The 13,240-nt window shown below is 34.2% G+C and overlaps 1 protein-coding gene across 3 annotated transcripts in view; it reads left to right on the top strand.

The window, feature by feature from the left end:
* The window catches only part of ARL15 (ADP ribosylation factor like GTPase 15), a 391,618-nt gene that overhangs the window by 137,475 nt on the left and 240,903 nt on the right, over window positions 1-13,240 (top strand). For all 3 annotated transcript variants that reach the window (XM_045566385.1, XM_045566386.1, XM_045566387.1), the window contains exon 3: window positions 10,715-10,774. In XM_045566385.1, coding sequence (XP_045422341.1) covers window positions 10,715-10,774 — 60 coding nt within the window. The remainder of the gene's footprint in view (window positions 1-10,714; window positions 10,775-13,240) is intronic.

The raw sequence follows: 13,240 nt of genomic DNA, 5'->3' as shown, positions 1-13,240 counted from the left end.
AGCTTGTGTGATGGCAAAGGGGCATGAAACAAATTGGCACCTCCTGGGAACCACAATTATGCCTAGAAGTGTATGTGAAATAGAGTGCCGGGAGACAAGTCATAAGACGTCTGTGGTGGCTGTATATTGGCCAACCTTTTATACCATGCTCAGGAATTTTAGCTTTTTCTATGGAGAGTGCAAAGACATCGGAGTATTTTAAGCAAGGAGACTATAATACATGAGCACATGTTCTTTTGAGAAGGATTAAGCTGGACACAATGTGGAGGCTGAATTGTGAGGATCATTGTTACAGGAGATTCAGAAGATTTTTGTAATGGTGCAGCTGAGATGATGAAGGTGTTGGCTAAGGCAATGGCTGGAGGCATAGAGGGGGGAATAGCTAGGATACGTATTTGACGGCTAGAATTGACAGAGCTTTGTGCAGTCGGGTTTAGGGGAGGGGGAAGCCCTAGCTGGCTCAATTCCTGGCTTAGGTGATAGGTAGGTGAAGAAATCATTAACTAGCATATCCTGGCAAGTAGGAAAAATACTGATGATCAAAAAAAGCTGTATATCAATCAGTTCAGGTCAGATTTTGCCACCAAATAAGTTAGAAAAAAAGTGCAGGTTTTGAGAGCTTTCCAGATGTAAAATTAAGATAAGAGACTGTGGTGCTGCAAAGAAACAGAAACATAGCTTGATTATAGGATGAAAGAAAGAATAAGGGGTAGGGAGACCCTAGAGTGGATGAGCAGAGATCATTCATAGCCTTTTTGCATGCAAACCTTCCTCCTCAGAACTGAACCCCCTCTCCTCTCCCCACTGGAAGTTGTCCATATTTCTGCTCTTTAGTGCCTGTAACACTGCTTTGTTTACATGTCTATCTCCCCATCCTGGGTTTATGCTCTTATGGGCAGATAAAGCATCTTATTTGGCATTGTAGAGCCTGGCATGAGATTTGGGCATAGATACAGATGGCTGTCGAATGATGAATAAACAAATGACAATAAATTGAATCTATATAGTGTTTTTACATAAAATATCCTCTGTGAGCCTAGTAACAACCTATGGGACGAATAAGAATCTTTTTCCATATTGTGTTTTTAAATCACCTAAGGATCGAAGGTATGTTGACATGGCTGATGTTACATAGCTAGTGACAGAGATAGGTTGCCAGTTCAGGTCTTCAAATGAAGTTTAGTGGTATACAAGGTTTAGGATTTCTGATGAGAATACGTACTTTACTGGTTGTTTGTAAAATTGTGGATATCTTTTGAGCAATATGTTACACAGTTATATAAACTTTATTAGCTTAATAATTCTCTTCAAGCAAAATAGCTTCCAAAAATATGTGTAAGAGCAATACAAAGTGTACCTTCTTCACTTCTTCTTTTCTCCTGAGAACCTTGAGTAATCTGAAGAGAAAATATTAAAAGCAGATAAAAGACATACATGAGAATAAAAATAAGGATGACGTCAGATTTTTCACTGGATATAATGCAAATGAGAAGACAGTAGAGCAGCATCTTTAAAATACTGAAAAGAAGAAAAGAGTAACCAATATCCAACAAAAATATATTTTAAAAAGATAGTAAAAATGAAACCTTTTTCAGATACAAAAAGATTGAAAGAATTTATTGCTAGCAGACAAGCAGTATAAGAAACGTTAAAGGAAGTCTTTCAGGCAGAAGAAAAATAATATCAGATAGAAATTTGTTTGGATCTATATAGAAGAATGAGGGGTACCAGAAATGGAAACTATGTAGGTAATTATATAAAATTTAGTTCTTATTATTTAAATATCTTTAAAAGGTAACTTTTAATAAATAATAACCATATATCATAGAATTTATAGCATAAAAAAGTAAAATACATGAGAATAATATAAAGGTAATGGGGGAAAAAGAAAGTACACTATTATAGGTTGTTATGCTGTATATGAAGTGGTATTTTTTCCATATAGATGGAAAAAATAGCAAGTAGCAAGGTGATACATTCAAATGTAATAATCAATAATCGAATTAAATGTAAATGATCTAGATGCCTCAGTTAAAACACCAAGGTTGATAAGATTAGATTTTAAAAAGCAAGACCCAACCAAATACTTATGTTAAGAAATGAACTTTAAAGATTCAAATAGGTTAAAAGTAAAAGGATGGAAAAAGATACATCATACTAATACTAGTCAGAAGAAAATTTGAGTGGCTATATTAATATCAGATAACATAGATTTCAGAGTAAAGAATAATGCTGGGGGTAAAGAAGTTCTTTTCATAATGAACTTTAATCAAGAGGAAATAATGCTAAACATTTATGTACCTAATAAAAGAGCTTCAAGATATAAGAAGCAAAAAATGACAGAGTAGCAAAGAGAAATAGACAAACCCACAATTATAATCAGAGATTTCAGTCTCTTTCAATAATCATGTTAGAAGAAAATCTCCTAAAATATAAGAGACTTGAACAACACTATCAGCTAGCTTGATCTAATTAACATTTATAGAATACTCTACCCAACAGAAAACATTCTTCTCAAGTACACATGGAACATTTACCAAATTAGACCATCATCTGTATATCATACAAGTCTCAATAAATTTAAATGGATCCAAGTCATAGTAAATGTATTCTGAGACCACAATGGAATTGAATTAGAAATTAATAACAAGAAGGTCTCTGAAAAATATCCTCAAATATTTGGAAACTCAATTACTTTTAAATAATCCATGAATCATGAAAGGATCAAAATTGAAATGATAAGGCATTTTGCACTAAAAGACAATGCAACATATCAGAATTTATGGTATGCTTCTAAAGCAGTATGTTGGGGAAAATTTATAGCACTAAATGCCTGTATTAGAAAAGAAGGACCTCAAATTAATGACCTCAGCTTCCTCCTTAAGGAAGTAAAATAGAGAATGGATTAAACCCAAAGTAAGCAGAAGAAAATAAATGATAAAAATCAAAGTGAAAATCAATAAAATAGAAAAACCATAGAGAAAATTTGTGAGACCAATGAGAGGGTCAATAAAACTGATAAAATTCTAGCCAAACGGATCAGGAAAAATCAAAGATGACACTAATTACCAATATCAGGAAAGAGAGGTAATATCAGTATGGATTCTATAAATATTAAGAGTATAAGGGAATATTACAAAACAATTTATGTCAATAAATTTGACATCTTAGATAAAATGAACAATTTCCTTGAAAAACAAATCATCAAATCTCAAGAAGAAATAGAGAGCTCTGATAGACCTATATCTATTAAAGGAATTGAAATTATGGTTAAAAAAAGAAAGAAAACTTGTAGTCTAGTTGGCTTTGCCAGTGAATCCTACTAGTTTTAAGGAAGAAATAATGCCAATTCTGCACAGTCTCTTCCAGAAAATTGAATAGGAAGGAAAACTCCCCAATTCCTTTATAAGACCAGCATTAATCCAGACAAAACCAGACAAAGATATTACAAGAAAACTACATACAGATATTCTTCATGAACACAGATAAGAAATTATAAACAAAAATATACCAAAGCAAATTGAACAATAATATACTTATAGGGTTATATATCACAACCAAGTGGTATTTATCCCAGGAGTGTAGGGTTGGTTTCACATTCAAAAATCAATAAGTTTTGGCCAACAAACATATAAAAAAATGCTCAACGTCTCTAATCATTAGGGAAATGCAAATCAAAGCCACAATGAGATATCATCTAACTCCAGTAAGATTGGCCTTTATCAAAAAATCCCAAAACAACAAATGCTGGTGAGGATGTGGAGAGATAGGAACAGTCTTACACTGCTGGTGGGACTGCAAATTAGTGCAACCTCTGTGGAAAAGAATTTGGAGATACCTCAAAGGGCTACAAGTAGAACTACCACTATTAGGCATCTACCCAAAGGAACAAAAGTCATTCTATGATAAAGACATCTGCACTCAAACGTTAATGGCAGCACAATTCACTATAGCAAGGATGCAGAAACAACCCAAGTGCCTGTCAGTCCGTGAGTGGATTAATCAAATATGGTATTTGTATACAATGGAATACTACTCAATTATAAAAAATGATGGTGATCTAGCACCTCTTATATTTTCCTGGGTAGAGCTTGAGCCCATCCTCCAAAGTGAGGTATCACAAGAATGGAAGAATAGGCACCACATGTACTCTGTATCAAACTGGCACTAACTGAAGCTGCTCACACAGTAGTAATATTCTTTGGGTATAGAGGGGTTGGGGTGGGTAAACTCACAACTAATGGACGTGGTGAGCATTGTTGGGGAGGGGGGAAAGGGCATGTCTCAAATCATGGTTGCAAAGTCATAACATGTAACCAAAATGTTTGTACCCCCATAATTTCCTGAAATAAAAGAAAAATTAAAAAGAACAAAATCAGTAAGTTTAATTCATAATACCAATAAACTAAAAAAAAATCATCTTAAAATATGCAAAAAAGAAATCCAACATTAGTTTCTGATAAAAACTCTCAACAAAGTAGGAATAGAAAGGAAGTCCCTCAACTATAAAGGGATCTCTCTGAGAACCTTACAGCTGTTGTCATACTTAATGGAGAAAGATTGAATTGTTTCCTGATCAGATCAGGAACAAGACGTGGATGTCTTTCTCACCACTTCTGTTTAGCATTGTAGTAGAGATTGTAGCCACTGCATCAGGCAAGAAAAAGAAATGAAAGGCTTCCATTTTGGAAAAGAATAAATAAAATTTATTTGGTTGGTAATGACATGACAATGGAGAAAATTTAATGGAATCAACAAGTTTATGCTATAAATTGGATATGGTTGATGTGAATTAGAGCTGATAGTTTTAGAAATCTGAAAACTGCGAAAGTTAGAGAATAGTTTTGGCTATTGGTTTGAAGAATATTGTTTATAAGAATGGAAGCAGATAGCGTGTGGTGAACAACTGTCAGCCAAGTATTGAATTCATGCAGATAGATGAACAAATTCCCTGAAATTGGTCGATGGGGATGCTGAGGTCCATATATAAGCAGATGTTATAACTTCAGGTAGAAAGTTATTAAGAGATGGCTATGGTGAAGTGGTCTAAAAGCATTATAAGGAAGCAAAGCTTGTGCTGCCCTTCCCTACAGCAAGGGAATTTGTTAATTAATCATAGTACCTCAATTGGAATGATTGCAGATTGGAAAAATGTGTACAGTCTTCTATTGAAGAAAATTTAAAAATTAAATTTACATTTATTTTTGAAATTAAACCATGTAAAACTATGCATTTGAATAAAAACTGGCAAAGAACATGCAAAAGTAATGATGTGCTTTTTTGTGGCCCAATTATGGGTGAACTTTTATTCTTTTAAGCTATTTCTGTATTTTATAATGTTTTGACATTGTAAAGCCAATTAAAAATGAAATATTTGTTGGAAAAGTTTTGAACAATTCAAAAGAGAATCTACTGTGAGAGTTGGTGTCTAAAGAGCACATCATAAGAAAGGTATGTCCCTCCAGTTTCAGCAAGTCCAGAGTGTCTGCCTTTTCTTCAAAAAGAAAGGGAATCCAAGGTTTTTTGGATTGTTAACTTCAGCTGTCTTTCACCTCTGACATAATTTTAAAAAGATTCTTAAATTGTCAAAGTTCAAAGGGCCAAGAAATCCTCCAGAGAGCAGGACCTGTTGGTGGGGAGAGAAAAATTGGGTAACTTGTACCTTAGTCTAGAAACACAAGTGAACTCTGTCCAGAGTGAATTCCTTGACTGTATGTGCACAAGGAGTTTGTTGATAAGAGGAATTGTTAAACTGTAGATTACACAAGTTTTCCCTTCTTTTTTCTTTTTAAACCAGAGGAATGGAATCTAAAGGCCTTAGGATAATATATTGATGCAACATGCAGAACAACCTAGAGAAAACTGAACATTTTGAATGAAAAAAGGTTGAAAATATCTTCTAGGGATATATATTACTGTATTTGAAAAATTGGAAGGTAGTATATTATTCAATTAAAATAGAAAAAGATCATGACAATTTAAAAGAAATATAGAAAAAGTTCATGAAACTTCAGTATTGGCTGCATATATGTTAAGTCAACAAGAAAAACAAGTTAGAAAGGCAGATTTTGGTATCAAAGGATTGTGTTTATAAATGCCAGTAGATTAAATTTCCTTTTATGATGTTGAAATCATATTTAAAAGAATTTTGCTAAACTGTTGTCCAAACATCACAAAACTGCGTGGCATAAATCATGCCCTTGGTCCAGGTTAAGGCCACCAGATCTGTGGAATGTCTTTCCCTTCAGCAATTCTTAGAGTGACCCAGGAATTTCAGAAGCACGCATCACGTATCTGTGTGCATGTGTGTAGACTTGGTGGAGGCGAGGAGGAGGGTTCAGTCTGTAGGTCCATGTAAAATACTCATCTGTTCCACACAATGAATAAAAATAGACTAACCTTCCTCCCCAAACTAATTTTGTTACAATTCCAGGAATGCCTTCCCTGCATGAGAAATTTCAAATCCATCTTCCCCGTATTACAGGTTTTGTTGGATTTAAGGATTGCAAAACAAAGACTGAAAGGCTGTGCAAACGATTATTTCCCCAAAGAGTTACTAAGTCACGTATTTATTAAAATTTGTGGGGTTAAATCTTAGGGGAGGTTTTAGTCTTGCTAATGTAGCTTAGATAGGCCAGGAAAAAATGACTGTGTAACTTAGGCTTCAGCCATCAAATTGTTTGAATGGAGCCTGGGGAGACCTTCCCATGGGGCCTTCAGCCAAATAGAGGCCATTGGTGATCGACTCAGTGGTTACTGTTATTTCCTCCTTCTTGTTTAACATAAATAATGGAATCCTAATTTCAGAGGAAACCTCGAAGAGCTAATCTAGTCCACTCATTTTGCAGATGAGGGATTCAAGGCCAAAGTAAAAAAAGAAAAAAAATATATATATACACACACACATATACATATATCTCTAAGTGAGTCTAAGAGCTATGACTGGGACTCCTAGGACCGTGGCTTGTCACATCAGCACTGGCTCCCTGTGAAGAGCATCAGAAGACACTTACTGTTTGAAGAAGCAAGAAAGCAATCATACTATTGTGGCTGAGTCAGTTGGACATTTTCCTTTCCCTCCTAAGTTCCTGATTTTATTAATAATTTCTATAAAAAAGTATATTTTAAACCCATGCTATCATTTCTATTCCATTAATAAGAAAGCAATGTTATATAGACCTGAAAACACTTATTTGGGTTTCCTGTGTTGAATTATTTCTAAACAGGAAGGGGAAGTAAATTAGTGGGTTTATTAGGCACGTGTGCATTTGCCCAGTCAGTTCCACTAGCATTTAGGTTCAAAATTGCACAAAATAGTATGAATCTGTCAGCTTGTTGGTTTATGGAGCCCTGTAGTGTAGGACTCTGGTGACAAGACCTAGGTTTAGGTTTTGAATATAGCACTTAGTACCTCTGGCAAGGTGCTTTACCCCCCTGAACTTCACTTTCTTCTTAGGACAGTAGTACCAACATTAACTTTAGAATTGTTTTTAACAACTAAATTAGTAAATAGATATAAATCCTTAGCATAGATCTTTAAACAATATTGAGATCCTATTATATGGCAAGCACTGGCATACAGAATATATTGTACACGGTTTCTCCATTATGCATCGTTGCAGTCTAGCCGGGAGACAGACATAAATAATAAACCAATAGGTAGTTACAATTATGTAAATCACACAGGAGAAGTACTGAGTGCTGGAAGAGCCTGAACTCAGAAAAAAAATCAGCCTAGTCCAAGGATACCAGAAAAGGCTAACAAAATAACTTGCTCAAAGTCAAACAGTTAATAAATGGAAGAACAAGAATTTGAACCCAGACATTCTTACTCCAGAGCCCATGTGACCTGGTAGCTTTTATTCCTCAAAGCAACCTTTTGAGAAGGGTATTGTGATGGTGTGACCTTTGTATCCCTACTAAATATTAATATTATATTAATTCTACCCTGTGGCCTCATTCAACTAATGTAAAACAATAAAATACAATCTGATAGTCACCTTTCTTGGTTGCCTTTCAAGTAAACTGAAAGTGTGGCCTTAAATTTTTAGTTTCATTTAATCCTTACAAGTGTTTGGAATGAATAAAATAGAAAAAAATTGTTTCTCTGCCATGAGTAGTACATTTTCTTATTTTTCAATTATCTAGACTTTGTTCTCTGAACATTAATTACTATAGCTATGCTGTAAAAATAATATGGAGACAGCAGTATGGACAGCTATATGTATCTTTGCAGTATAAATCTAGCCACTCGTGTTCTATTTGGGGAGAAAACATTTATGAGTATTCTGCAGAAACATTTATATGCCTATAAATAACTTTGCTATGTTACTTTGCTTAGTGTGAACATTTGAGGACATTTTTGTAATCAACTTATGAAGTCTCTGCAAGGATTTAAAGACAGTAACAGTGATATAATCCGCCTGTTGGGTTAATAAACTTCAAAAGTTGTATTTCACATGTAAGTGTAGCGTTTCTGGAAGGATATTACTTCCTTTGAGTACCTGCATATTGTCAGCTTTTAAGAATCAAAGCAGATTAAACATTGCTGGTGTGCTCCATAACTGTTTCCTTTTCAAAATTGGGGCCTATGCCTGTTCTACTTCTCTAGAAAATCCATACTTGAGTTGTCCCAAATAGACTGCTTAGCATTTGGAGAGGGTGTTTTGTTTCTAGGATTTCACAATTACTGCCTTTTAATCCATATAACACCCATGTGAGGTAGGTAGATACATTGAAGCATCCAAGTCTCCTGCAGGCAAATTTTGGTGCCAGCGAGAGTATTATGATTGGCACTGACTTTCCTTAATTTCCCAGAGGCCAGACACCTGGAGAGGCTTTCCTGCAGGCCCAGGTACATGCCACTGTCTCAGCCACATGAGACTGTCTCCTCTTTCCTCCTGCTATTTTACCAAGATTCAGTGACTTCACGCACCATTAACCATAATGGCTGTGCTAACTGTCTCAATCTGCATTAAACCTATGAAAGAAGGGTATATTTTGGAAGATTCTTAGAGGGCCCAGTGAACATTTTCTGTACTTTCTGTGCAGCAGATTTCAGCTGTTGACACCTCTATCCCTCTAACAAAGGTACTTGTCATTCAGTAATAACTTTTGCAGCTCCAACTAAGCATTTAGATGAATAAATGAGCACCCAGAATTTTTATCTTACAAGTTTGTAATATATTCAGGCAGGCTGAAAATATCAATTACATTATCAACCAAAAAAGCATCAATTGAAACATGATGCCAGCAATCACATATTCTATGCTTATTGTGTACTCGTCACTGTGATAAACATGGTACATATATTGTCCTTTTAACAAGCCCTGTGAAGTATCATCCCTGTTTTACAGATGGGAAAGCCAAGGCTAGTAGGTTGCCCATAGTTACAGAGTTAATAAATGACAGAGCTAGAATTTAAACTTAGTTCTGTCTGACTCCTAAGTCAATTCTTCAACATAATATAACTGCCTTAGGTGGAAGGTAATATATAGATTATTAAAGTACTGAGAAAACATACAGCAAAGGAGTGTAAAAGATAGGCTGGACTAAAAAGGTGCATATTGATTTCCTTCTTTATAAAGCGTAGCAAAACCATGTAAAAGAGTTTTCTTATCCACATCATACTTTATATATCTTTTCACCTTCCCAGGTACCTATCATAACTTGCCTTAAATGAAGAGTATTTGTGTGTTACCATCTTTGTTGACAATTTCTTGAAAAAGGGAGTTTTATTCATCCTGTAATAGTACATGTTATTTATAATGCTTAACATATTAAATAAAATGTATGCTCAAACTACTGATAAATTTAAAAAATTAGTGGGGCTTTTAATTGAAAAGAAATGCAAGTACATGGCAAAACATTCAAATAAAACAAAAAAACTCCCTCCTATTTAAGAACTTCCAGATCCCCAGTTTTCCTGAGAGTCATTACTAGTTCCAGTTTCTGGTGGATCCTTTCAGAAAGACTCAGTGTGTGTATTTCATATGTATATGTGTATGGGTATATGCATATTCACATATGTCGTGACTGGATTTATTGTCTTGAATGGTAATAGTTAAGTCCTAAATACATGGTTAATCATAGAACTATATATTGTGAATATATTTTTATAATACAAATATTTTATCACATGCATTATAAAATTATCACCTGTGCATAAATGGGTAATTATGATTGTACTTTTAAGAAAAATGTCTGTATGGTATATCAACCATGTCCTTTAAAGAGAACATTAATGTAAATACTATATAATTCTAATATAAAATGATTGTAATTTAAGTACCTTAATTTCTAGGGTTGCAGAGTTATATGCGAGAAAAAATTGTAAGACATTAACTTTAGGAATTAGATGCAAAGGTCCCTGTAGATTTAATATTTTCTTTGAAATTTCTCCATATTTCAAAATATCTTCCTTATAACTGATAAAAATTGAGAGTGACATTATATAATGAAGAATAAGGCAATAGTTTGAAGTAAAGGGGGTAGTATTATATTTTGCTGCAATCCACAACTATGTTTTGAAAAATGGTAGAAGATAATTTTGGGTTATCAGTTTATCTTGGAAATTATGTGTTTCTAGTATAAATATGAGATATGAAAAGTAAATCTTAATCTGCCTGAAAAAGGGGATTTGAGTGTCTTAAGTATTTTAATTTAAAAGTTAAGTTGCTAATTCTCTGCTTATGTTTTTGTTTTCTAATTTTAGGTTTTAATATAAAAGCAGTGCCATTCCAGAATGCCATCTTGAATGTAAAAGAACTTGGAGGTATAACATTTAAAATCATTTCTATGTCTGCCCTTAACTTTTACTAATTTGATATTAATGTATCTAATTAAGAAAATGATAATTTATTCTAGTAGTGATTCATTTTTACCTTTTCTCTTGATAGTGTACTTCCTAGAAATATTTCCCTCTCTTTGCATATGTTTTAAAAGTTGTTGAAGAGTTTTGAGTAACATAAACTTTATTTTGTATGAATCAAAGAACTGCACTACTAGCGGCAATTTGTACACTATACTTGTTGGTTTTACTTGTTCAAAAAAATTTATTCTTGAATGAAACACTTGAGGATAATTATAATCTTTGAAATACAGGGCAAAGAACTATATTTTAGAGTAGTTTGTATTTATACGGCTGGTTTTATTCTATTAGATCTTTTTTAGAATGTATTTGTTCCAATAATAAATCTTTGCCAATGGGTTCTTTGCTGGCCAAGCACATTTATTAGATAGGCTGTACCCCAAACCATACATCACTCAGTCTTTCATTACACTCTGTCTGGCATTTTTTTGGTTGTGTTTTATGTTAGTCAGGGTCTTAACCCATGTAAATAGATTAACAAAGAAATCAGTCAATTCAGTGAACCCACTAAATTCTCTAATGCATAGGAAAATGGTAAGTGCTCTGGAGTTCAGTATAATATCAGTGAGTTTAATGACTTAGAAGAGAGTTCTATTCCATCTCTTTAATCATTTTGTGATATTGACCTTACCCTGTTTTGTCTCGGCTTTTTATTCTTTCTTAAGGTCATTCTAACTGTGACAGATTTTTATTTTGATGAAATTGAAACTGCAACTTCATGCCATTTTCTTAGTGTTTGGCTTTTATTTTTACCTAATAAAGTACTGGCTGATCTTTTCAGGTGTCTATGTTTAGAACACTGTGTCTAGGGCAGGTTTGCTTCTGTCAGTCTGTTTTGTATCTATCTTTGGCTTTTATAGCATTAATATTTAAAAGTAATGGTCATTGATAAATTCCGATTTTTCTTTAAGACATTTGGCTTTGTCATTTTGACTCCAATCACAAAACTTGAATATTCTTATAATACAATAATTTTTCTATGCAAAATTTTTAAAAGATTGTTCTATTAGGTTGGATATTTTAATATTACTTTGTGGTTTCTGGTGACTATTTATACTTTGACAATATTATTTATGGATATTTTAAAGTCAGAGAACATATTGTAAAAGTTTATGGAATCAAAAAATATGGTTTGAGGCTGGACACAGTGGCTCATGCCTGTAATCTCTCAGCACTTTGGGAGGCTGAGGCAGGAGGATCACTTGAGGACGAGAGTTTAAGACCAACCTGGGCAACATAGTGAGACCCCACCTCTACAAAAAATTAAAAAATTAGCTGGGCATGGTAGTGCATGCCTATAGTCCTAGCTCCCTTCTTTGGGAGGCTGAGGTGGGAGGATTGCTTGAACCCAGAAGTTGGAAGTTACAGTACTTTGATTGGACTACTACATTGCTGCCTAGATGACAAAACGAGACCCTTCAAAAAAAAAAAAAAAAGGATGATTCAAGAATTTTCAACAATTCTATTGGTTTTAAATATGGTTGGTACTTAGTATTTTGTCTTCAGGTCATTATGTTGAACACAAAACTTACTGAACACCCTCCAGATATAAGAAACTATTGATTGATAAAGCATTTATTTCATATGTTTAATTGGAAGAAATGAACAGTGAACGTATCTGGACAGTTTAAAAAAAAGTGAACACTTCAAGCAATTTATAATCTTGGCTCTGTGCTACTGGAATTCGGTAGAATGAAAAATCAAGTTGGGGGTGTGTGTGTAAGGTGGGAATAGGTCCGTTCCCAAGCATAGTTTGATTTTGCTGAAAGAACTCTGTCCTGACAATTGCTAAAATGGAAATTACAATGGAGAGGATACCATAGGGGTTGGTGGTAATGTTTTAGTTTATACCTATTCTGAAGTAAGGTTGAGAGATACAGGTAAAGGAACCTCAGAGATTGGAGCACATAGATTAGTTCCAGGCTGATGTGTGGGTTTTTGGCCCACATTAGTATTAAAGAGCAAATTTCTACCCTAAGCATAGACGCTTCCCCATACACACACACACTTTAATAGCTCTGTTTTCAGTTAAGAGACTGTCTCAAGGAGGGAGGGAATTTTCTGAATAGAATCTGACTGTGTATCCTGTGTCACATGCTCAGAGGCAAGCAATAGAGGGAGTTGCTTCCTTGATGGTTCATTCATTAATTCAAATATTTTTTTAAACTGGGTACTAGGTTATATCTCAACCAAGAACACATAAAAGTTAGGTGCTAACACATATAAAGAAAGTGTAACTTTCCTAGGATTTCAAGTATATCCTCAGTGCCAAGAAGGTCATCTCAATATCAGGAGTGCGGCATTTAGGGAGAATTATGACCTACTGAAATCAAATTATCTAAGAGGGAGTTGCTTGGTCAAGACATTCTA

Source organism: Lemur catta, chromosome 12 (genome assembly GCF_020740605.2).
Source record: "Lemur catta isolate mLemCat1 chromosome 12, mLemCat1.pri, whole genome shotgun sequence".
NCBI lineage: Eukaryota > Metazoa > Chordata > Mammalia > Primates > Lemuridae > Lemur > Lemur catta.
The sequence above is the reverse complement of the archived record's forward strand: the minus strand, read 5'-3'. Positions and strand labels throughout refer to the sequence as shown.